Raw genomic sequence first — 26,700 nt, 5'->3', positions numbered from 1 at the left:
GGATTGGCCGCAGTAGTCACATGGGATGAAACATCATCCCAGGAGGCTGGCCTAAACAAAGAACAGTAGAAAGCGTCGCTATGACAAGGCCCGGGTGGTAAGTATAAGCTTTTTTATTAATAACAAAACAAAAAATATTTTTTGTTCTGAGTTACGAATTTTGCGGCAGAGTCGCAACGCTTGACTATTTGTTGCAGGTTTTACATAACCCGCAACAGAAAAGCAACAAAAACGCAGACCTGCTGCAGATTTAAAATCCGCCCCACAGGTCAATTTATGAATGTTTTTGCTGCGTTTTTTTCCCCGCAGCCTGGCCGTAAGATTTTCTAAATCTCATTCACTTTGCTGCTACTGCATATGCTGTGGAATTTCCACACAGAATTCCGTTGCGAAAATTCGACAGCCTTTACGCTACTTAGGAACGTTTGGTAACATTTGATTAAGGCCCATTTACGCTGTTCAATTATCATTACAATTCGCTAATTTCTGATTGATTGCAGCAATAATTGGCCAGTGTAGATATGGAGAAGACTAATGATAAACAATAGAACTATTGTTGATCTTGATTGATTGCCTCACCATAAAAATGAGCGTTATTGGCAACACGATCTGTAAATGTAAATGCCACTTGTATCAACATTTCAGTTTGCAGATGGTATTGCTGCCTAGCAAACAGCTCTTGTGAAAGCCTTCGCTAGGCAACAATAACACTCAGCAACTAATGGGGAGAATCGAATCATCCTGATGGAAACGTTTTCAGACCGCTGATTATTCATCGGTGGTTTGAAAAATCGTGATGTAAAATTGGTCTTCAGGCTGAATTTTCTCTTGTTAACCCATTTCAAGACACTGACAATTTTAGTTTTTCCGTTTTCGTTTTTTCATCTATGCCTTTTCAGAGCCATAACTTTTTTTAAATTATTCATCCACAAAGCCTTATGAGGGCTTTATGTTTTGCGACGCGACTTTTATTTTTTCATGGTATCATTTAATGTACCATATAATGTATTGAGAAACTCAAAAAAAATCAATGTGCGGGTGGAATTTAAAAAAAAACAATACTGAAATTGCGTTGTTTTTTTTAGTTTTGTTTCTACCGTTTTCCCTGTGCAGCAAAAATTACACTTTATTCTGTAAGCCAGGGCGATTACAGCGAAACCAAATATTTATGGCGATACCAAATAAATATAGGGTATTTTTTTACTACGTTTACAAAAAGAAACATTTTTTTGGGGAAAGCAGGGTGACCAAAAAACAGAAACTGTTTTAATCGTTCAGACTTTTCCAAACACGGCAATTTTATTTTTGTAAATTATTTTTAGTCCCCATAGGAGACTTTACCATGCGATCACTGGATCGCTCATGCAATACACTGTGATACTTCTGTATAGCAGTTTACCCCTTTTTTCTGTGCTCTCCTATTAAACTCTGCCTCTGGCATGGCTTAATAATCAGTCTCAGAAGGCAGACCTGGAAGTCTTCAGTAGGCCTCCGGCTGCCATGGCAACTGCTCAGCATGCTGCATTTGCAGGGGGCCGATCAAGGGGATTGTGAGAAACCCCCCTCTATCTGTCCTGCCGTTAAGATGCCACAGTCATTAAGTAACCGCAGCATCTGAGGGAACGACCTGGATCTCAATTTTGACCGTTGCAGGTGGGTGTCACCTGTATAAAACAGTCGGCTACCACCGCGTATGGTGCAGGCTCAGCCCCTGAGCCAGCGCCATTTTTGCTTTACATGTACAGCAGATATCGCCAAGGGGTTAAAAAAAATGATCATGAAGGGTCACTAGAAGCTGTACTAGAGCCACTCTGGAAAATTTAGCCAGGTGTGGTCTAACAGACATAGTCCGATCGCAAATACGGGCAAAAAATGTGTCCCCGGTATGTTAGTAGTATGTGTAAATGAAGTGTGGATTGGAAGTCTAAAAAATGACTTTAGTGTGAACTTAAATAGTTTCAAATTGAAATTACTGTACCTACTGACTTTAAGGGAAATTGTATTAAATGGCATGAAATAAGTGTTGAAGGAGTGTTAGCGAAGTACTTACATTAGGTTCTGCAAGCCGAAATGCACATGATGAACACTGCATGAAAAAGAGGAAAAGATGGTCAAAATGCAGTCATTGAAATTATGTTTTACAACTTTTTAAAAACCCAAAGCAAAGGGAGCACAGCTGAGAAATAAAAGAATAGACTGTATATTGCATGAATCTTGTGGATTACACTGCAGTGATCTCACGCTTAGGCCCCATTCACATCGCATTTGTGCTATCCGCCGAGCATATACTTGTTAAACACTTAAAAAGTATTGAAACATATAACTCGGCATATACATAGACTATAATGGGTCAAACGTAGACCAAAACAGCATCTGTTTGGGCTATGTTTCTCATGGTTTACGTTGGGATACTGTTTTTTTTAAAGTACTAAAAAGCATAGTCTGCTACGGTATTCTGTACTTCAAAAAAAGGTATACGCGACGTAGCGTTTTTTTTTAACATTGATCTTAATGGCCGACGTATGCAAACGTAATGCTATACGTTTGTATCCGTTTGCATACAGTAGATCTATCCTCCTTTTTTGTTTATGTTTTTTTTTTCTATTAGAATTCACTTTAAAAAAAAACAAACGTATACGCTTTTTAGGTAAAAAACAGACAGAGACGTATACCGACGTATGAGTATACGCTAAACGTATACGCTATAAAAAACGTTTGTGTACGTTTTCAATGGTCCTCGTTTTTATTAAAAAAAACGTATACACTCGGCGGATAGCACAAACGGGATATGAATAGGGCCTTAGATGACAACTCAAACATGACATTAACGTAGATGCAATGCTAACTCATGCATTGAAGATTATTTATCTAGAGCGTTGCTGTTCATATGATAGTGATGCCAGGGGCTCGACCAGGAGCGGAATCACCGGCCAGAGCATGGCGTCAAGGGCTCCTCCGGGACTGGAATACACGGCCAGAGCGTGACGTCAAAGGCTCCTCCGGGACTGGAATCCCCGGCCAGAGCGTGACATCAAGGGCTCCTCTGGGACCGGAAGCAACAGCCAGAGCATTGCCGACGCTCTGGCCGGGCATTTCGCTCTTGGAGAACCCCCTACAGTGTGTGGCACTATCTACAGAATGAACTGTGGCATTAATTACCGAGGGCACTATATATGGGGTCCCAACTGGGGGCCTAACTTCTATCTGGGGAGATAAAGGGGGCCTAACTTCTATATGGGGGCACAAACTGGGGACCTAACTTCAATATGGGGGCATACACAGGGCCTAACTTCTAAATGGGGGCACAAACTGGGGGCCTAACTTCTATATGGGGGCACAAACTGGGGGCCTAACTTCTATATGGGAGTATAAACAGGGCCCAACTTCTATATGGGGGCACAAACTCTGGGCGTTTTCTGCCATTTTACAGCCTCAGTGAGTTCCCCTGCAAAGAGGCCCACTAAGTCTGTCGCCCAAGGGCTCACATAAACCTGGAACCGGCCCTGCCTGGGCCCCCTCTCAATAGGTGTCCCATAGCAGCTATATGGGCTTTCTCCACGTACGTACTTGGTCCCTTTACAAAAAGTATCCTGGTGTGATCCAAACACGTTATGGATTCTGTCTAGATTTACACACAGTATAATTCGCTTCTACAAATTCTTACCATGTGATCATGGTATGACCGCAAATACATGCATAAAACATTAATTTAATCTATTCTACTGACTGCAAAGAATGCCCTGAATTAACCATGTGCATTGGTGGAACTAAAAGTAATCTAAATTGATTACTGAGTCCAGAAAGCAATAAAGGATATAGAGTTTATTAAAACCTTGTTTATCAGACGAATTAAAAAAAAAACAAAAAAACATTAAATTGTGCCAGTGGCTGTTTGTGCCAGTGTTTGATTGTTTTTGAATAAACCATTGTGTTTATAATTACTTTATGACTTCACAATACGTCTTTTCATTCTAAAGATGTTGCTTTTAGTAATAATGTTTGATGCTATGACGTGTATAGTGCTTTGTTATGTCCTTGTAAAACAAAAAAAAAGAAAGAAAAAACAAGCTACAATAGTAAAGGATGAAGAAAGAAAATATGTTCTGTAGTGTAAACTACTCAAGGGAAAAACTGGATCTAGTCATTATCGATGGCCCTATTGCTACAAATTGATAACAACTACACCCACTGGCACATCTGTTAACAATTGTTCACAACTATTGGACACTTTTATGTCTTTTCTGTGAACTACTCATTTATGGTTGGATCTGTAGGTTTATATTGTCCAGCATTAGGTTACAAAATCCTAGTAGGATGCTTATGCTTTATTTTACCACTACTAGCATGGAGGAAATACAGTATTATTAGTATCACCTATGTTATAATAGACTTTCTTATACTAGACTTCTTAGTATTAGATGATCAGAGGCACAGTCCCACCTTTATTATATCATGTACCTGCTTTTGAGTATGTAACCTTTAATTTTCAGAACAATTTGCCATTTAGCTTCCATATTACATATTACACTCAAACTTTCCGTGGGTCAACTGAACCGACCGTAGATCAGCATAGGGCCATATGGTTTTTACAACAGCTTTGACCACTCTACTTCTATTATCTTTATTCACAATGTATTGCTGTGATACAAAAATGTAATAATTTGCCGTTGACTCCATGGCTTTGTAATCTGAATTCTTTATGTGAATGATGACTAAAAGACCAAAAAAAACAACTTTTTAAAGTAATAAACTCACCTCTGGAGGAAAGTCTACAGGCACCCCTGAAGAAATCTTCTCCCCCTACAGATGAAAATAGAAGATATTAATAATATTATTCCAATGGACCAAGCTAAAATTGTGCACATTAGAGTAGGTGAAAAGCAGTATGTGGCAGTAGTAGTAGTCTATGTGGGATGATAACATTTTTGAGCATGATATGACAGCCTGTATTTTTCTGAGTGAGCTCACAAATTAAAATATTTTTCATTCCTTTCTTACTTCCTTTCTGCTTAGGAATGATTCATGCCCACACACAAGGAACAAAATGTCCATTCTTCTCTATTCTTGGATGCTGTCTGCTTGCTAAGAAGCAGGACTCTTTCCTTCCTTTCCTCTGGTTTTATAAAACTCTCCCGCTTCTCGTCAATTCCGATCTCTTCATATTTTTGGCAGAGACTGACAGTGGAAAATGTGATCTATTGACGCAAGTAGTATAAATGTGGTTCTTCTACACTATTAGACACAGGTTTGCTGCTCTCAGACTATACGGAGAACTAAGGTTTCTGTTCTGTCCTCTCGAATGACTTGTGGATGCAAGTACGACACTAATATGGAGGATATCATTTGCAACTAGAGAGTTACATTTGCGTTAAAGGACTTCTATGATGGATATCAGAAAATGGAATAATGGCATCATGATATCTAGCATCACAAGTTTTACTATGATGTCTTCTAAAAAAGCTTTTGCTGATTACAAATATATTCCCATGATTGATAAATATATAAGCATTACCCAATTTCTACTTTTATTTGATATATTTATAAATAACAAAATATACAGAAATAAATCTAATTTGTGACTTTTTAATTACATTTTATTAAAAACTATTTTTACTCTCTGAGATACAGCTGCTTTGTATCCTGGATACAGAGCAGCTGTATCTAGCGCTGAGACCTGAATCCATCAGGTCAGCTGCACTGACGGGTTCAGTGATAGCGGGTTCTGCGTTTCAGTGTTATCACATCTAAGTTATGAATTTAGATGTGGTTGATAACTGCTCAATCCTGCGTGTCAGAGACATGCAGGACCCGGTGACACTGAACCCATCAGTCCCGCTGACTTGACGGATATAGATTTTAACGCTAGATACAGCTGCTCTGTATACAGAATACTAATATTTATTTCTATGGCTATTGGCAGCTGTCATACTTTTATGACTAATTTATGAGTAATTCTGTATTGTGGGCAAAATGGTATGCATTATTTTTGTGGATGATATTACTCTTCTTGCTGTAATATTTAACTTTTACTACTGTATGGCCACTGCAGTGTGGAATGTCTGCCAAGATCACACAGCTGTGTAGACATAACTTAAAGCTTCTGGGTCCCAATGCAATATCTGTAACAGGGCTCACCACTTCCCATGTTCCATTTATACGGTTGTCTTCTTATATTATAGAGGGATGTTTGGAGCCACTCAAACAGCAGGGGGATACTACCTGTGCACGCCTTATAGCTATGCCCCTATGTAAAGGTACTATTTATGGCCCTACTGTGTGTACAGACTACTGTGAGCACTAGTATTGGCCACAATTCAGAATCAGAGGTGTCATTGGTATCACTAGGTCTTGACCCTCAGAGAACAGAGTATTGCCTTGAGATTACAACCAGGGAAAGATTTAGAGGCGTAGCCGAGTAATAAGGTGGGGATTACATCTAAAAGCAGTACTACAGCATATGCCTTTATGATTAAGGCTCCTGATCGGCAGCTTGCTAATATTGCAAAAAGGTAGTTAGCCACCACATTATAGTATATTAGAAAACCTATGGGGGGAATTTGAGTCACAAATTACTTTCCGGGGAAAAATTGCGCTTTTGTTCTGTCTTTGCCGCTCAAGCCACTTTTTTAAAAAGTGGGCAGAGATTAGAGGAAGGGGGCAGGGCCATCAGAATCCCGAGACATTTTGGTATAAATCATAGTGGAAATCTCTGCCAGCACTTTCACTCACGGCGCATGGACAGCCAGAGATTCGCCTAATTTTACTCCAGCACTCTTCATATTAAGACTGGCATATGGAACACCAATCTTAATCAATTCCCCCCTATATGTGCTGTGTTAGTACCATCACCTCTTAGCGAAATGCACTGAGTGAGCGTGTAAAACTTGTTTGAATATTAATATTTATAAGTCTGAATATGAAAATACTGCATCATTTTAGAAATATGTAGTTAACAAATAGATATTAATTAATATAATTTATTTTTCTGTTTTAAGCTCAGTCCCTTATTTTGTGTCTAAAAGGATATAGGAGAATGTGGGTATTGTTTTACTGTAGGTTATGCTGATCCCTTATATATCCCTCACTACAGTAACAAGCATAGTAGGCAGAAATAGCCTTGTGCCGCTACAGAACTGTCTTTTATAAACAAGCAAGCGTACTTGTAGATATACATATGAGACGTGCCTGATCAGACGTGCATGTCCAAAACATGTAAACAGAAGAATACATTGAAGAAACCATGAAGTGGATCGTAAAGGCAAAACCATGTTGACGGTGTGCTCTAGAAATTGGAACCAAAAGAGATTTTTTAGATCTCGGTTCCAATCAAAATGCTGCATGCATACTTAATATGAAAGATATTTTCATAGGGATTTGTTACAATTGTTGCTTGATAAAGTCATCCAAGTAAACACAGAGCATCATATGGGCAATTGTCTACAATAGTGGTGACCAAGTTGTAGATCACAATCTACCAGTAGGCCTCAGAGTAGGGACCAGTAGATTTTGATGTTAGGCCACCAAGATGTTTTTTTGTTGGCTTCAACAGAAAAGTTGGAGAACTGCCTCCTCATTGTAGGTTTGTGTTTCAGTGTGCCTTTCATCAGCCTATTCTAGTGCAAATCGCATTGGCGAATTATACAAGGACTTGTAAGAGTCTTGACTACAGCTAATAGTTTTACCTACTCCATGGCAGTAATATATACTCTCTCACACAGAGCAGAGCATAGGAGAGGAGCAGCATGGTCATGCATGAAGAAGGTATGGCTGTGGAGCAAGTCTAATAAGTCACAAACTGTGATCATTGGGGACACTGGGGCATCTGAAATAAGGACATGCAAAAACATTGCAGAAGCATCTTCCGGTAGACCGCCAGACTCAGGCCCCACAACAAGTAGATCACATATTGTTCTGGTCTACAACAACCCAAATAACTGGTAACTGTGCTTTGTTCAACATCTTAGTGAACTGCAATGTAGATACATTTAATGTCCAACCTACTAAATACACATTTAGTTTTCTTACAACCATATCAAATAAAGTGCATTGCCAGAATGAGGATACTTGTATGATTTCATGAATCCCATTTATTTCCATTATGTTTAAGCACTTTTTAATTGGAATTGCAGAACAGGACTCCCTTATTCTCAAACTGCCAGCCTCCCACCAATCTGAGCTTTATGACTTGTCATTAGCCTATTGTGGCACATCTATTCTCCGTGGCTCCTTAAACCATTGGTCCCTGAGTAAATACATGATTTTCTATAACTACAGTTGCAACCACATAAAAATTGTCATTATAAAAACCTAATAGCGAAAATAATTATATTCACATGTCAGGCACTTTAGATGAGAACGCTGTATGTGGGTTGAATCTGCAATCTATTATCCAGCCAAAAAGGAACCAAATGAACAATTCTGCAGTTATTATATAACATGTTAATTATCTCTCTGTGCTGAAAAGTGTCACATTCATTTATACATATAAATGGTCCTAAGAAAAGGCATCACATTGGAAGAGTATTATTATTCTTGTATTTCTAATGATGTCTACTGTTTCTTCCTATCGTACACAATTCTGGAATCCACTCATCTATTTTGTTTCTGTAGCAATGCCTCGCCTATATAGGGTGAATTGGAGAGTCCACGACTGGCCGAATTTAACTATAGAGAACCACAGTTCTTATACATTTTAAAATTAAACCATAAGTGCTGAATTTAAGGTGTATCCCCAGAATAGATAATTATTACCTGTCTACAAGTTAGGTGATAATTGTCTGATCGCTGGGGACTCCGATTGCCAGAACGGGGGTCCCCTAACCGCCGTTCCCCCTCACCACTATTCCGCTGTGAGTTGGACATTGAATGGAGCGGCGGATGAGCATGTGCTCCGATTCAGTAAAGCACTCGGCGGTTTCCATCAGTCCAATAGGCATTGAATGGAGTGCTGGGTGCATGCTCTACCACCATTCCATTCAAGGCTCTCCTCACTTCGGGAGGTGCAGTGAGGAGTAACGGAGGGTTCGGAACCCCCGTTCTCGTGATCGGTGGGGGTCCCAGTATGGGCCCCCCAGTGATTAGACAGTTATCCCCTATCATGTAGATAGGGGAAAATTCTGGTAAAACCCTTTTAAGCCCTCTCACTTCCTTTTTCTAAAGTTCTTTCAGTGTGGTGGTGTGGTACAGCTATGTCTGATTATGGCTTTATTTGTATAAAAGTCCTTTTGCAGCTCTAGCGCCATAGACGATAGTGTACTGTTATATGATGCCTCCGTATGGAACTGTAATAGAGTTGCGTGTTTAAGGTCTAATGTAACACACATAATAATAATGACCTTTGAATACTATCAATTCTACATTACTGGAATACTAAAATCTATACTGATTTCTTCACGTGTAACCATATTTACACAGTATATAATATGGTATACAATAAAACACAACACAATACACTATACTCTACCTCTGGATTTAAACAAGTAGTTTTCAATTGTAAATCAGGCTCTTCCTTGGCATAATTTTGCATATTAAACTCAGGAAATGAGATTTCTTTTAAACTCAGCTATACTAATTTCATAGCAATTTTTATAGAAGTTGCTGGCTAGAATTGTTTAAAGATACAGATCTGTAATAAACGTATAGCATTTAGGTCATAAAAAAAGATGGACTTTTCTATCGAAATGGTATAGAACTTGCAACTCACTATGTTTATAGGAGCCTCATCACACATTCCATCAAAGATGATGAGAAACGTAGCGCTGCATGCAGCAGGATTTTTCCAGTCAAAATGACTGACACCTTGGCGGGACCCAACGGTTTCTATTGTAACTCAATGGGGGTCTGTCGGGCACAGCTAATGTACATTGTATGATGCATATTTGTCACATTTGTCATTCAGAACATAATTCTAAATATATTTACTTAGCGGTCATGCAGTGATATGATTATCCAGCAATCCTTAGGGTCCCATGGAACATGGCAAACTAAATTGGGCAATGTGTAAAATGGCTGGGTAATACTTGTCATTGCATTAAAATACATCTCATGTAGTCTGGTATTAGCGGGGGGAGAGCATGGTCATGCACAGATTACTCGGCAGAGATGTGTGGTTTCCACTCTTACTGGCGTCAGGTCAGGAAAGACAAATGTGTACATTTTTCAATCATATTGCTCTAGTCAAACGGACTCAAACCAAGGTAAATACTCAAATGTTATAAATATAATAATGGCAAAAACTTGACAGAACGGGGGCAGTGATTGTAAGTAAAGAGGGTAAGGAAAGAAAGCTAGCTGAAGGCCATTGGGTACAAAGGGAAGAAGAGGAGTACCCCAAAGTATCCCTGTTTAATTGTTGGCATTATTTATTATTTCTGTTACTTATATAGCGCCAACATATTCCGCAGTACTATACAAAGGTCCTCACTTACTGTTCCCTTTGGGGCTCACAATCTAAGTTCCCTATCAGTATGTTTTTGGAGCATGCAAAGTAACCATTGGTAGAATACAGTATGAAAGTTGGGGGGGTTAAAGAATTTATATGACTATATATCTTTACAGATGTCTCCGTTATTACTATATACTAGAGCCAACATCATTTTATTGTGTCTTATTTCTGGTGGTACAGAGTTGCCAGGAATTATTTAATCATTCTATCCAGCTCATCCATTTCCTTTCCCCTGGCCAGTTTATTAAACTGTGTTCTCACTTAAGATAAATGAATCCTGCTTTGTCAGCAGAGTTGGATCAGTGAGTGGCGGATTCCCATCCAACCCTCTCACCACTAATGGTTTTTGAGGTTTGTATAAACCTTTTTCGAAGCCACATAAATCTCTCACTTTTATATCTTTACTATTTCACGCTCCCTTCCATTTTCATTTTGCTTCCATGAACATTTTTGATATTTTGTGTCTCCTAATGCCGCATAGAATCCCACACAGTATGTTCCGCACACATGGCTTTTCCTCACAGTATACAAAATAAGTGGAACAAAGGCTAAAAAAATCAAGGCCCGGTTTGACATGAAGTGAAAGCCTGAAAATTCATCAGGAGGGTGAGGAAAGCAAGCTAGCTGAAGGCCATAGCGGACTAAGGGAACAAGCAGAGTACTCCAGAGTATCCCTGTTCAATTTCAGCCTGCAAAGTAACCATTGGTAGAATACAGTATGAAAGTTGGGGGGGGGGGGGGGTTATGGAATTTATATTACAATATATTTATTATGAGTTGGATCCGGAAGTGATCAGCTTTACATATGCAGCATTTCTTACAAAGATTTCACATATTATCAGAAATGGACACCAATAAGGGTGAATTCACACGCGGCAGACTTTGTTGCAGAAATTTCTGCAAAAGAAAATCAGTTCCATTCATCTAAATGGAGTTTAACCCCTTCCCGACCACCCCACGTAGATTAACGGGCTGCAGCGCTGGTCCTTGTGCCTGCAGCCCGTTAATCTAGGTGTGCTCCTAACAGAGCACATAGGCGGTCCCCACAGCCCGGCATTTCCCAGTACAGGCTGCTACTAGCAGCCTTAGTACTGGGGGAAAACATCGGGTCGAATCACAGCGGTGATCCGAACCAATTAACCCCTTAAATGCGGCAGTCAATAGCGACCGCCGCATTTAAGTTGTTACAACAATATCGGCACCCCGCTACGCGATTGCGGGGGCCGATTGTTGCTATGGCAGCCAGAAACCTAACAAAGACTTCCGGTCTGCCATCTATGGAAGGCGATTATGTCACTTTAGCACCCAAAAAATTGAATAAATAGGGATTAAAAAGTTGCATGTACTAAAAAAAACAAGCCCTCACACCGCTTTCTTGATGGAAAAATAAAAAAGTTGTGGCTCTTAGAATATGGTGACACAAATTTTTTTTATTTTTTTTAAAACAGTGACTTTACCGTGCAAACACCGTAAAATATAAAAAAACCTATGTACATAGGGTATTGCCGTAATCGCATCGACCCACAGAATAAATTAAATATGTCATTTATAGTGCACAGTGAACGTCGTAAAACAAAAAAGATTAAAAAAACAATAGAAGTTTTCACGGCCTAATTCCACTAAATTCAGCAAAAAAACCTATGGGATCAAAATGCTCATCACTATACCCCTAGATAGATAATTTTTAGGGCTGTAGTTTCCCAAATGGGGTCACTTCTGGGGGATGTTCACTGATTTGGTCCCGCAGGGGCTTTGCAAATGCGACATGGCACCCGAAAACCAATCCAGCAAACTTGAGCTCCAAAAGCCAAATGGTGCTCCATCCCTTCTGAGCCCTGCCGTGTGTCCAAACAGCCGTTTATTACCACATATGGGGTATTACCGTAATCAGAAGAAATTGCTTTACAAATCTTGGGGTGCTTTTTCTTCTTTATTTCTTGTAAAAATTGATCATTTCTAAGTATTTTTTACGGACGAATTCCACTAAATTCAGCAAAAAACCTGTGAGGTTAAAATGCTCTATACCCCTTGATAAATTCCTTGAGGGGTGTAGTTTGCCATATGGTGTCTTTTTGGGAGCATTTCCACTATTTTGGTCCCACAAGACCTCTTCAAACCTGACATGGTGCCTAAAATATATTCTAATAAAAAGGAGGCCCCAAAATCCACTAGGTGCTCCTCTGATTCTGAGGCCGGTGTTTCAGTCAATTACCACACTAGGACCACATGTGGGATATTTATAACAACTGCAGAACCTGGGTAATAAATATTGAGTTGTGTTTCTTTGGTAAAACCCTTTGTGTTACAGAAAAAAATGGATTAAAATGGATTTTCTGACAAAAAAAATGAAATTTGTAAATTTCCTCTCTACTTTGCTTTAATTCCTGTGAAACACCTAAAGGGTTAAGAAAGTTTATAGGGGTGCATTTTTTAATATTGGGTGACTTTTGGGAGTTTATAATATATAAGGCCCTCAAAGCCACTTCAGAACTGAACTGGCACCAATAAAAATAGGTTTTGGAAATTCTCTTGAAAATGTGAGAAATTGCTGCTAAAATTCTAAGCCTTTTAACGTCCTAGAAAAATAAAATAATGTTCGAAAAACGATGCCAACATAAAGTAGATATGAGAAATGTTAACTAGTAACTGTTTTGCATTATATAACTATCTGTTTTACAAGCAGATACATTTAAATTTAGAAAAATGCTAATTTTAGCAAATTTTCTCTAAACTTTGGTGTTTTTCACAAACAAATACTGAACTTATCGATCAAATTGTTCCACTAACATAAAGTACAGTATGTCACGAGAAAACAATCTCAGAATCGCTTGGATAGGTAAAAGCATATTACCACATAAAGTGACACATTTCAGATTTGAGAAAATCGGCTGCGTCCACAAGGCCAAAACAGACTCGGTCCTGAAGGGGTTAAAGTAATCTATGCGCTCGCTGCAGAAACAACACAACTTCGATAAATGGAACAAATTTTCAGCCGAAGAAACTTTCTGCCACAAAATTGGCGCATTAGAATATACGCTTACATAGGGCCCCTGTGCAGTATATGGGCTGCTTGTATTTAACTATGCATTCAATACGAGCATTAATCTATCCACTTACATGTGATCTAATAGACAGTAAGGAGCACTATTATTTTTTTAAGCAGTGGGTGTACTTGCCCGCAAGACCACTGTAGAGGTTGCATATCGCAGTGCACAACCGAAACAGGTAAATTAAAAATGTGGTTTAATAATTTTTAATAGACTGTGACAGAAAAGAAGAAAAAAAGAAAAAGTAATCATCGAGAATGAGAGTACACCACTTATGACACTCTCAAGTTACATTTTGGTGAAGCTACATCAGTACATTAGGGGACACGTTAAATAGCACTTTCTAATATTGTGTTATTATCAGAACTGCTCCTTTTAACAGCAGGAGTGTTCTGAGAATACACATTAATCTTTGTGGGGTATTTTAAGTTCCCGGCGGTTGTCCTGTTTTTGAGATTCTGTAGTATAAATTTTACCTTTGGATGGTGGAAAATGTGAGAGGGGGACTTGTAAGGCATCCAGCTGTAAGGGAGTATCTTAGTGCTGGGAGCATATGTGATAGACATTGTTAAGAGTAGCATCAGGCTGTGTTCACATCTCTGTTGGAGGCTCTATTAAAATCTTCAGTGAAGATTTCATAAAAATTCCTGGACAAAACAGTGAGCATGCAGCTCTATTTTGTCCGGTAAAATGACGTAATCCTGTCGGGTGCCGTTGGTGTACGTTATGTGACAATCTGGCATGCCACCATTTATGTTGTTCTGTTTTCAGGGGCTTGTGTGTCCAACACTATTATGATGGGCATCTTTGGTAGACACTGTTATAACTGTGTGGCTGACCTATCCATTCAGTCAGCCGACTCAAACTCTGCAAAAAGTAGCTTTCACAGCAAAGTCTAAAAGTGTCTTAAGGCTCACTTACACGTTTCAATTATTTTCGTCCCTTTTATAAAAAGTATTAGAATCAAACATATAAACTAACACCTAAAAACGTGTTTAGATTTTATTGACATTGATCGTTCATACATAAAATTTGATGTTTCCATTTGTGTAGTTGTTAAATGTAACATAAAATTGTTATTTAAAATTAAAGTACATTGGGGCCACAATGTATATTACGTTAGAAAATGCGATGTATGAATCATAATCATAATGATGTAAAGGTACATCCTATTCTTTCAAAATCCAAATTTTCCAAATTACTGATCATTTGGGGGTAGATTGATAATTGTGATGTTATATGCAGACCAAATGAAGCACATCATGTCATTCTGAGCCTGCCCTCTCTTGTTAATAACCAGATGTATATTTGGGAAGCCAACCCTTAAGCTCGGCCCCTTTCTTCCTCCAACTACCATTGATATTGAATAAACAATGCCATTTAGAATGTTTCCCAATGTGCTTCTTGTAAAAATTATTTCGAGCCTCTTGTATGTGTCTTGTTTTAGGTGCCTTTTCTGTGTAAAGTGGCTCTTATGGTGCCAATATTAAACCAGTCTTTTAATAGGATCTTAAATTGGCAATAATCTGCTTAAAAAGGCTCTGTCACCACATTATAAGTGCACTATATCCTATATAAGAAGATCGGCGCTATAATGTAGGTGACAGTAATGCTTTTTATTTCGATTTTTAGCTTTATGCTAATGAGTTTCTTAATGCTCAAGTGGGCGTGATTTTACTTTAGACCAAGTGGGCGTTGTACAGAGGAGTGTATGACGCTGACCAATAAGCGTCATACACTTCTCTCCATTCATTTACACAGCCCATAGCGATATAGTTATATCACTATGTGCAGCCACAAACACTAACATTACTGCAGTGTCCTGACAATGAATATAAATCGCTACCAGCCTGGACGTGATTACGGTTGCCTTGCTGGAATCTCACAGAAAAGATTCAGAAGTGTCAGGATTCTGAATAAACATTACGTCCAGGCTGGTAGTGATGTATATTCATTATCAGGACACTGCAGTAATGTTAGTGTTTGTGTATGTGGCTGCACATAGCGATATAACTATATCGCTAGTGTAGTGTAAATGAATGGAGAGAAGTGCATGATGCTGATTGGTCAGCGTCATGCACTCCTCTGTACAACGCCCACTTGGTCTAAAGTATAAACACTCCCACTTGGGAATTAAAAAACGTATTAGCATAAAGCTAAAAATCGCTCATAAAGTGGTTTAAAATAGATTGTTTTTCTAAATAAAAAGCATTACTGTCACCTACATTATAGTGCCGATCTTCTTATATAGGAGATAGGGCACTTATAATGTGGTGACAGAGCCTCTTTAAGACTACCTGTGATGCGACTGATGCACTTTAAACAGTGTCATCTGAAAGATGGGAGCTTTTTTGCTGAATTTGTAATACCGCTTTAAGTTGCCCCTAAGATTCTGCATATATACATAGTTTCTGATTACTAGTTCCCTTTAATAGTAGATTCTTAAGGCTTGGCAAAGTTGAAAACATTTTAACAAAAACTAAACAGATATTCAATTTACGTTTTCTTTTTTTTTATGTGTACGCTGACATAAGCGTTTAAGGCATTCTTCACTATTTAATTGTCCCTTTATTACAAGCTGCATTAATTAAATGGAGTATTGCAAGTTGTTATCATGACATGTCTCTGGGGTATAAGTGTTTTTCACACTTTAGTTTATACACATATAGTTTTGTAAGAAAAGATTTTGTATAACTTGTAATTTATTGATTTAAACCCTTGCTCATTCTGGGCTTAAAGAGGCTCTGTCACCAGATTTTGCAACCCCTATCTGCTATTGCAGCAGATAGGCGCTGCAATGTAGATTACAGTAACGTTTTTATTTTTAAAAAACGAGCATTTTTGGCCAAGTTATGACCATTTTTGTAGTTATGCAAATGAGGCTTGCAAAAGTACAACTGGGCATGTTTAAAAGTAAAAGTCAAAGTGGGCGTGTATTATGTGCGTACATCGGGGCGTTTTTACTACTTTTACTAGCTGGGCGTTCTGAAGAGAAGTATCATCCACTTCTCTTCAGAACGCCCAGCTTCTGCCAGATCACGCTGTGACGTCACTCACAGGTCCTGCATCGTGTCAGACGAGCGAGGACACATCGGCACCAGAGGCTTCAGTTGATTCTGCAGCAGCATCGGCGTTAGCAGGTAAGTCGATTTAGCTACTTACCTGCAAACGCTGATGCTGCTGCAGAATCAACTGTAGCCTCTGGTGCCGATGTGTCCTCGCTCGTCTGACACGATGCAGGACCTGTGAGTGACGTCACAGCGTGATCTGGCAGAAGCTGGGCGTTCTGAAGAGAAGTGGATGATACTTCTCTTCAGAACGCCCAGCTAGTAAAAGTAGTAAAAACGCCCCGATGTACGCACATAATACACGCCCACTTGGACTTTTACTTTTAAACACACCCACTTGGACTTTTGCAAGCCTCATTTGCATAACTACAAAAATGGTCATAACTTGGCCAAAAATGCTCGTTTTTTAAAAATAAAACCGTTACTGTAATCTACATTGCAGCGCCTATCTGCTGCAATAGCAGATAGGGGCTGCAAAATCTGGTGACAGAGCCTCTTTAAAGGAACACTAAAAATAGAAAATGCACAAAATAATAAAAATATATCCCAGCACTATCTTCCTACCTTCATCTCCTCCTCTCATTTGATCCTATTTGTGTCCCATTACAATTAAGAGAGAAAAATATTTAAAGAAATCTATGTGTGTACCAGGAGCTAGCCGTGTTCTTCATCCTCCTCATCATCATCATCATCATCATCATCATCACTGTCCTGTGGTTGGATGTAAGATAACTGGCTGGAGCAGGAGCCTCTGCCTTGTATGAGTGTTAAGCCCTTCTATTTGCTAAGCCCCACCCCTAAGCTGTATCATCCAAAAATGGAACAGATCAACAGGAGATTCTTCTCTGTAGGATTTCTACAAGACTGTTAAAGAAAATCCTGCAGGCTGACAAAACAGTGTGGGCAAATAATCTCCTGATCACTTATCATTTACTACTTATCATTCATTTCTAAGTTCAGTGTTCCTTTAAGAGTTTAGCAGGCGGTCCTACCCAGTCATTGACAGCATTCCATTTATGAGGGTGTATAGCGAAATAACTGTCAATCGCTGTTTAGGACCGCCCACTGAACTCTTAAACCCAGAATGAGCAGGTATTTAATGAATTACAAGATATACTGAATCCTTTCCCACAAAACTATATATCAATCTGTTCAGCTTCTCCTGCTCTATAACATGCTGCCTGCAGATCAATGCATGTTCAATGTGATAGGTTCTTTATAAGAATTATAAACTACTACATACCTTATAACATACCCTATTTTTTTCCATACAACAAGGCATGATAAATTTATGTCAAAGGGAAAATTAATTGCCATTCTAGTATACTCTTGTTCATTACTCGGAATGCTATGTTTCCTCATTACTAAGGCTGGAGAAGGCCAAACATGGCATAGATGGCCTGATGCCCAGAAGTCTTTCATCTGTGCATGAGATGAGATATGTAATATAAATAGAACATGGGATTTGTAAGGATTTGAAAGCAAGGCAAAATACTGACATTTGTTATTAAGATATGGGAAGCCAAAGAAGGGATCTATAGTAGCGGATTGCATGTGATGAGACATGGAATCATGGGATGTCAAGCAGCATTACCTGATATTAATTGATTGGTTGAAGAACAGACTAAAAAGATAGGACTTCATTTAGATATTATTATGACATCAAGAAAAGACAAGTACTGGACTGTAAACATAGTAGTAATAGACAATGCAAAACGTAGTGGTCAAGAAATAGGACACAGAGTAACTCTTAACCCCTTGAAGCACCAGGATGTCCGCATAAGTCCTGGTGCAGGGGTTGAAGTATGGAATGCGCTCCATACGCTGCGGGTGTTAGCTGTGTATTACAGCTGACACCTCACACTAACGGCCAGGAACAGACATAACTCTTATCCTGGCTGTTTAACCACTTAGATGCCGCAATAAATAGCGACTACGGCATCTAAGCCCTAAGAAAGAGGGGCCTCCTCTGCCAGTCCAGGGCCCCCCCCCGCAACGCGATCGTGGGGTACCGATCATAGTAATGGCAGCCCAGGAGCCTATTGAAGTCCCCCGGGTCTGCCTTTTTTCTGCTTCTGTTAAGCCTCCTCCTCTGGCAGGGAATAACAGGAGCATTTCAATACACTACAATACATTAATCTGACGATCACTTGTTCAAATCTCTCCGCGTCCGGAAAAGTCTGAACTATTACAATAAAACTGTATTTAACTGGCGTGGTGAATGCCATAAAAGAAAAAAAATGAAAGCACCAGAATTGCAGTTTTTTGGTCAACTTACCGCTAAAAAATGTAATAAAAAGTGGTCAAAAAGTCGTATGTAGCAATAAAAACTACAGCTCTTTCCACAAAAAATTTGCCCCCACCCTGCTCAATCAACGAAAAAATAGAAAATGTATGGTTTTCAGAATATGGCGACACAAAATATATTTATTTTTTAACAAATAGTTTTTTCTTTGTAATAAAGTAATAAACATAATAAAAACTACATAAATTTGGTATCACCGTAATCGTTTTGACCAGCATAATAAAGTTTGTACCGCACGGTGAAAGAAACACAAAAAAACAATGGAGGTTTTTCCAACTCCACCTTACAAAGAATTTTTCTTCAGTATTCCAGTACATTATATTGTACTTTAAATAGTGCCAATAGAAACTACAACAAAAAATAATCCTTTAGACCACTCCATTGATGACAAGGAGTGAAAAACAAAAATGAAAAATCGCTGAATTCTCCAGGACATTATATTTTCTGTGGCTCATTGTGGAAAGTTGAACAATAAACATTTTGGATAAATGGAAACAGCATTTGTGTTTTTTAAACTTTGGGGTTGGCAAAGACTTTTGAAAATATCATAGATGGCAAAGAAACCAAATCAAGCCAAATCTGCCACTTAAATAGAGGAATATGCACCATATTCTGGAGGTTATCAACAACTGAAATCAGTATTATTTACAAATGATCTAAATGTAAAACTAGGGCTACAATGAAACTTTTTATCCCTACGCTACAAAAAAAGTAATAAATATTGCTGTCCATAGGAAAACATTGAGTCTCTCAAAAAGTCTAAAAAAAAAAATCACTGCAGTCAAGCAAATCTCTAATAATAATGTTTTTGGAATTGACATTTAATTAAATCTCTGAGTGACTTTAAAAAGTAGTGGATTTATAGAGTAATATGGAAATGACTTGAAGGTCTCAGTGTAGACCAAGTCTTAGGATGACATAAAATGTGAGCTAGGAAAGTAGGTAAAACACTGTAGAGATATTGGGCAGAAACGTAAAGCACCTAGTTACTACAGTCACTTCTCTTGATTTAGGTTAGGGTGTTTTTTTTTTTGTTAAGGTTGGATGTGATCTAGTATCTCATAGGGAAACAGTGAGGCCACATATCAGTAGCCTCACCAAAAGTCACTTTGGGCAACCAAAAGTCATGGTGTAGCATGAGGCAACAAAAAGCAGAACCCGTTGGAAGTTATTATAAGATGAAATAAAGTATTATTACTCTTGCGTTTTCTATACACCACATATGGGCTGCGAGTAAACATTTTTAATTCTCTACAAACTCTTGCACTTACTACATCATTCTGCCCTGACTACATTGGGGCATGCTTACCATTCAAAATGAGCCAAAATTCTGGTTAAAATTGAGCCACAATTCTGCCTACATGCAGTGCCCCACAGTTATTTATTGTTTTCAGATATTTTGTCGACACAAAGGGCGTGGCTTAACAGTAAAAAGGTGTGTTCTAACATAAAAGAGGCGTGGCCTAAATGTGCCAAGGTTGCGTCTAAAAAACTGCCATAACTTAAGCCAACTAATAGGTGGTATAAGGTATAAGAGAAATTTGTCTAGCGTATCTAGTTAGATGCACCAAATTTATCATACAGCATGCACCAAAATTGGGCAGTATTAGTAAATCTGCATCACTGTGTTGTTTCATGTTCTTTTACATATAACTGTCAAATGTGTGAATAGTTACATGGCTTATACAGATGCTCTGCCGAATGGCAGAATTTCACCAAAAACTCAAATAAATCTACAATAAATGTATGCACTTTCCCACCTCCCTGAGAAGCTGCTTTTCACATTCAGCAGTCTGATATTTCCTTCACACAGAGCTGGCAGAGGATATACCTAGCTAAGAATGGGTATGTGTAAGTATCAACAGCAGATTGGCACATTGACAGAGAAAAACTTGGCATGCTCCTGAGAGATAAGGAGTGATCAATGGAATATTTCCAGAGAAACACGTGGGAACAAGGTGTAACATTCCTACATATAGCCTTCTATGCAAGCTGTCTGGTCTGATGCCTACAACCAATTAAAATCCTGCTTTATCACGAAATATCTAACATTTCTAATTCTAGTACATGCCAACATGGCAGCGGTAGTTGCTATACAAAGACAGAGCGGCTATCCGAGTTGCGATGTGAACAAGGAGAGCGATGTTGACTACTGTTATATGCATTCCACAGGGCTGTGTATAAAAAAGGATTTATAGATATTATTTCCATACGCTCTGCACATAAGCAATTGTGGCACAATTACCCAAATGAGCTTCCTACTATGAAAAGTAGTTGTATAGATGCCAGGACAAGAGAGCCTGGGCATAGTTGATTGTATGGTACTGGTGGCATTTATTGGTTTAGGTAATAGTCTTGAATACAAGAGATAATAGAGGTCATGTATAAAGTGTTAGTAAGGTAGAACTAGTGTTAATTCTGTCAAAAATTCATTGTTAAAGAGACTCTGTCACCACATTATAAGTGTCCTATCTCCTACATAAGGAGATGGGCGCTATAACGTAGGTGACAGCAGTGGTTTTATTTAGAAAAACAATCTATTTTCACCACGTTATTAGTGATTTTAGCTTTATGCTAATGACTTTCTTAATGCACAACTGGGCGTGTTTTTACTTTTGACCATGTGGGCGTTGTAAAGAGGAGTGTATGACGCTGACCAATCAGCGTCATACACTTCTCTCCATTCATTTAATCAGCGCATAGTGATCTTGCTAGATCAGTATGTGCAGTCACTTACTTACACATTAACGTTACTGAAGTGTCTTGAGAGTGAATAGACATCACCTCTAGCCAGGACGCGATGTCTATTCACAATCCCGACACTTCAGTAACGTTTGTGTGGTACTTACAGCACAGCAAGCGTGATCTCGCGAGATCACAGTGTAAATGGCAGTTTACAGCGAGATTACGCTTTGCTGTGCTCTAAGTCCCACACAAACGTTACCGAAGTGTCGGGATTGTGAATAGACATCGCGTTCTGGCTGGAAGGAATGTCTATTCACTGTCAAGACACTTCAGTAACGTTAATGTGTGAGTAAGTGACTGCACTGCACATACTGATCTAGCAAGATCACTATGCGCTGATTACATGAATGGAGAGAAGTGTATGACACTGATTGGTCAACATCATACACTTCTCTCCACAATGCCCACATGGTCAAAAGTAAAAACACACCCAGTTGGTCATTAAGAAAGTCATTAGCATGAAGCTAAAATCGCTCATAACGTGGTGAAAATAGATTGTTTTTCTAAATAAAATGCACTGCTGTCACCTACATTATAGCGCCAATCTCCTTATGTAGGAGATAGGGCACTTATAATGTGGTGACTGAGCCTCTTTAAGGCCATATTTATGATCTACCACTAGTCTTACATTTATCTTCGACAGCATCTTCAGTACATAGGTAGGTTTGCTCTAGCAGCAATGCCAGCCCAAGACTGTTGTAGATCTGAAGTGCAGGAACTTATCTATCCACTTTATGTATGACTAGATATACAACTACTTTGTACATCTTTTCAGGTGTATAGCCGCCGTGTAGCTCACTGTAACACTGTTCATTCATGACCCAGAGTGAATTCAAATTTCAGCAATGCCTCACTTTGGATTATATTTCTATATATTAAATACTGCCATATGTAACTATTGTGAAACATCCCAAAAAAACAGGATATTAAAAGTATTCAAGTATTTCCTGGCTTGGAACATACGAATAACATATGGATCTACTCAGTAAATATTGAAAGAATGACGTGATGACAATATTAATGATCTTTATAACACATTTTAATTTTTATTTCTATGGTTTTGTGTTATACTACTACTACTACTACTACTACTACTACTACTACGACTACAAGATTTCCCACAACAATATCAAGCTACACTAGCATGCAAAAGTTAAACATTTTAATAAAAAATTATCAAAAATCATCAAAGCCCCATTTTCAGCAGTCATTATTCTGGGGCTCGCAAGGTGTATTAACATTTACCGGTAGTGTATCGCTCAGTCAAAACCCATGTCTCAAAACAGCATGCATTTTTACAAAAAAATTACACCGTTTTTTTCAATGAAGCTTCTGGCAGATATTGATATTCGGAAAATCAATATAGTGAGAATAATGTCATTGTGAAAAGTATTAGAAATAAAGATCTGTATGTGTAGTGGCCATACTTGTACTGATGTAAGTGACCACAAGTGTCATTCTTGATGTATACTGTGCCTCAAGAGTACGACGTGTGGCAGCGGGAGTCTTGACAGTTTTTTTAAAAATTTTTGAATCAAACAAGATTACAGGATTTAAAGATCAAGGGAACAGAAAAGTATTTAAGGAGATGAAAAAAGGGATTTTCAAAGGCAAGAAGTAGGATATAAAAAAACCTGACATTTGGGTAATCTGCAAAGCATTAAGTATGCAGTGCTCTCTAAAACCATCCCTCGCTTCCATTTGGGTCCCTAATGCATAAAAAAGCTACTTTGGATTGATCAATAACCTTCTTCTCTCACTATCAGGTGCATTAAAGAACTAGGGGAATAATAATACAGTACTGCTCTGGTAAAACCCTGACAACATATCGCCGAGAAATAATTTGGAAATTAAGTTCTATGTCTCTTTAAAACTTTAAGATTGTATTTCCCCTGTAAAATGTAATCACAAATAAATCTGCAAGGCAATCTGTTGTATGATTTGTTCTAAATCCATGGACCTAAAACATCAGAAGCTACATATTTAGCTACTAATAATTTTAGCAAATACATATGTACAGTTCCAAAAACTGATCTGCTAATAAATCCATCTGCAAGTCAATCTGCTGCATAATTTCTCTACTTGCAATTTACGGCAAGTCCCCTGCATAAAGCATGTACTGATAATGTCAGCAAATGCATATGCAAAGTTCGTTGAGTTGTGACATTGTATTGGGCTATACACTCATTTTATAGATCCCCTAGAGACAAGTTGATCTCACAGGGAGAACAGGACCTGTTTTCCGTAAAGTGTTAAAACATTGTGAGATGGCGACTGAAATCAATGTGCGTTCATTGTTCTTAATAGATATATACTGTCGCCCTGGATCGCTGTGAACGGATAAGAGGGCTATAAGGCTATATTTCACACAAAAAAAGGTTCAACCTGCAGAGGCGACAAGCCTTCTTTACCGTGAGAACTGTGAATCTATGGAATAGTCTACCGCAGGAGCTGGTCACAGCAGGGACAGTAGATGGCTTTAAAAAAGGCTTAGATAATTTCATAAAACAAAAAAATATAAGCTCTTATGTGTAGAAAATGTTTACTTCCCTTTTCCCATCCCTTGGTTGAACTTGATGGACATGTGTCTTTCTTTCAACCGTACGAACTATGTATGTAACATGAAAAAAAGGGCAGTCAACAACGGATCAACTGCCAGTTTTACATGGCTGTTTTGCATCAACGTGTCATTTGCCATCCATTTTTCAAGGACGTTAAAAAAATGGATACATTTTATTTGTTAGGGGCTTTGTGTCGCAGCCACCTGAAAACACCACAGTGCCCATGTAGATAGTGACACAATACCACTGTAGATAGTGCCACATTGCCCACTGTAGATAGTGCCAGTGCCCACTGTAAATAGTGCCACAGTGCCCACATAGTGCCACAGTTCCAACTGTAGACAGTGCCCACATGGTGCCACACACCATGCCCATGTAGATTGCGCCAGTGTCCCCTGTAGGTAGTGCCCATACAATGCCACAGTGCCCATCTAAATAGTGCCACACCCCCTGTATATAGCACCCCCTGTAGACAGCATCACACCCCCTGTAGATAGTGCCACCCCCTGCAGATAGCACCACCCACTGTAGATAGCACCATCCCCCCTGCAGATAGCACCACCCCCCTGCAGATAGCACCACCCCCTGCAGTTTGCACCATCCCCCCTGTATATAGCAGCACCCCCCTGTAGATAGCGCCACCCCCCTTGTATATAGAAACATCCCCTCTGTAGATAGCACCACCCCCCTGCAGATAGCGCCACTTCCCCTGTAGATAGTGCCACTCCTCCTGTATGTATCAGCACCCCCCCCCCATAATTGGCACCCCTTTCTTGTAAATAGCACCACTGTAGCTCCCTGTAGGAGCGAAATCCATCTGGCCGATCAGTGTTGGCCGGGTGTTCCGCTCCTTGAGAGAGCCTCTGACGTCACTGTCCAAATGGACAGTGACATCAGCGTCTCTCTCTAGAAGCGGAATCCCCGGCACAGAGTGATCTGACACCGGGGATTCTGCTCCTAGTGGGAGTTTAGGTGGCGCTATCTACAGGGGGGGGGGGTTGCTATCTACAGGCAGGGCACTATTTACAATGGGGATGGAGAGACATCGGGGGCACCCTCTAGGAGGGGAATCGCCGGCCAGAGAGTTTGCCGGGGATTCTGCTCCTAGAGGGAGCTTAGGTAGCGCTATCTGCAAGGGGTTTTGCGCTATCTACAGAGGATTGTGTGTGGCACTATCTACAGTGGGGGGTGTAGACCGGGGCTCTTAAACCCCGGGAGACATGAGAGTGCAGCGCTGTTCACACTGAAGCAGCACTGCACTTATTAAACTCTGTTCAAGGCTGTCAACGTTTATACAGGTGGCAACTGCACGGGGCATTGGCATTTGGAACGTTTATAGCCTAAGGGCAGTTGTGAAAGGATTAATCTGGCCTGTTTGATAATCCGGTTCTTATTTCCAGAACTTCAATATGATGTGCAATTTTACAAGAGGATAAAGAGAACACCGAGCAGGGAAAACCAATAACTCTTATTCAAAGCAGGGTTTCATGTGTATGTTTTATAATAGGCCATATTCCTGAAGCTTCTCTACCCTTGCAAGTGAGTTTGCTAGGACTGTCCAACAATTGAGAATATCTGATAACATATGGTCCCATTTTTGCAGGATTAGAATAATTTTAATAATTAAACATGATATGATTACATTTTGCCAGTAATGGCCTTCTATATATTCATAGGCCTCATTTTCAGGTGCACAAAATCTCATCCTCTCTCTTACCGTTTTACTCAGTGAATCCTCAAGACAGAAGCATCGTGTGTAACTCTGTTGCTTGGATTTTGTAGGTATTTCAATTAAGTTGGTATTCTGTACATTCTCAACACCTTCTACATTGCGTCTTGTCTTTGAAGCTTCAGAGTTGCACTGTATTATATTTTATAAAGGATAGAAGATAAATTGATTTACTTTATTTAGAAATGTATATGTTAACTGAACTTACAAACAGTCCACAATGATTTCTATTCCTTCAACAGATACGGTATGTAAGAATTTCAGCAAAGTTGATAGGATCATTATTGGTTATGGTGCTTGCTGACACTGCACTACACTACCCAATCTCTGAAACATGTACAGTTATTATCATTGCGCCAATATGTCACTACAGATGGGACACTGATACTGTCACTTGGTACCTATAACAAGAAAAACTCATGAGACTTTGGTTTGCCATTGAGTAATTGCATTATTACTATGTGCACAATATATTATGCAGATGTGATCCATCTTTACTATGATGTGGGTTACATAATAATATCATTATATATGAATTGTTGTTTTATAGTGGAATCCTATAGTAGAATCCTATAAGCATTGTTCAAAATGACTCGATGCAATAGCTTTTCAATATGTTGCCATGGTGTCCAGGCCAAGCTATTGTATAGTGCCATGTGTACAGTATGTAATTATTCATTTTTTACTTCTTCTCAAGCCATTATGAAACTATTATGTAAGATAGAGAAGAGGGTTAAGCATATCTTCCATTTTAGAGATGAATATGTCCACTTGCTCTGGTAGGTGGATAGAGCGCTGTGA

The 26,700-nt window shown here is 39.1% G+C and overlaps 1 protein-coding gene across 1 annotated transcript in view; it reads right to left on the bottom strand.

Moving 5' to 3' along the window:
- COL16A1 (collagen type XVI alpha 1 chain) overlaps positions 1-26,700 on the bottom strand; it is a 176,895-nt gene that overhangs the window by 101,342 nt on the left and 48,853 nt on the right. Inside the window, exons 8-10 of the mRNA XM_075853167.1 lie at positions 25,888-26,031; positions 4,756-4,800; positions 2,051-2,086 (exon numbers count right to left, since the gene is read on the bottom strand). Coding sequence (XP_075709282.1) covers positions 2,051-2,086; positions 4,756-4,800; positions 25,888-26,031 — 225 coding nt within the window. The remainder of the gene's footprint in view (positions 1-2,050; positions 2,087-4,755; positions 4,801-25,887; positions 26,032-26,700) is intronic.

Source organism: Rhinoderma darwinii, chromosome 2 (assembly GCF_050947455.1).
Source record: "Rhinoderma darwinii isolate aRhiDar2 chromosome 2, aRhiDar2.hap1, whole genome shotgun sequence".
NCBI lineage: Eukaryota > Metazoa > Chordata > Amphibia > Anura > Rhinodermatidae > Rhinoderma > Rhinoderma darwinii.
This window is presented reverse-complemented; position numbering and strand designations above follow the sequence as displayed.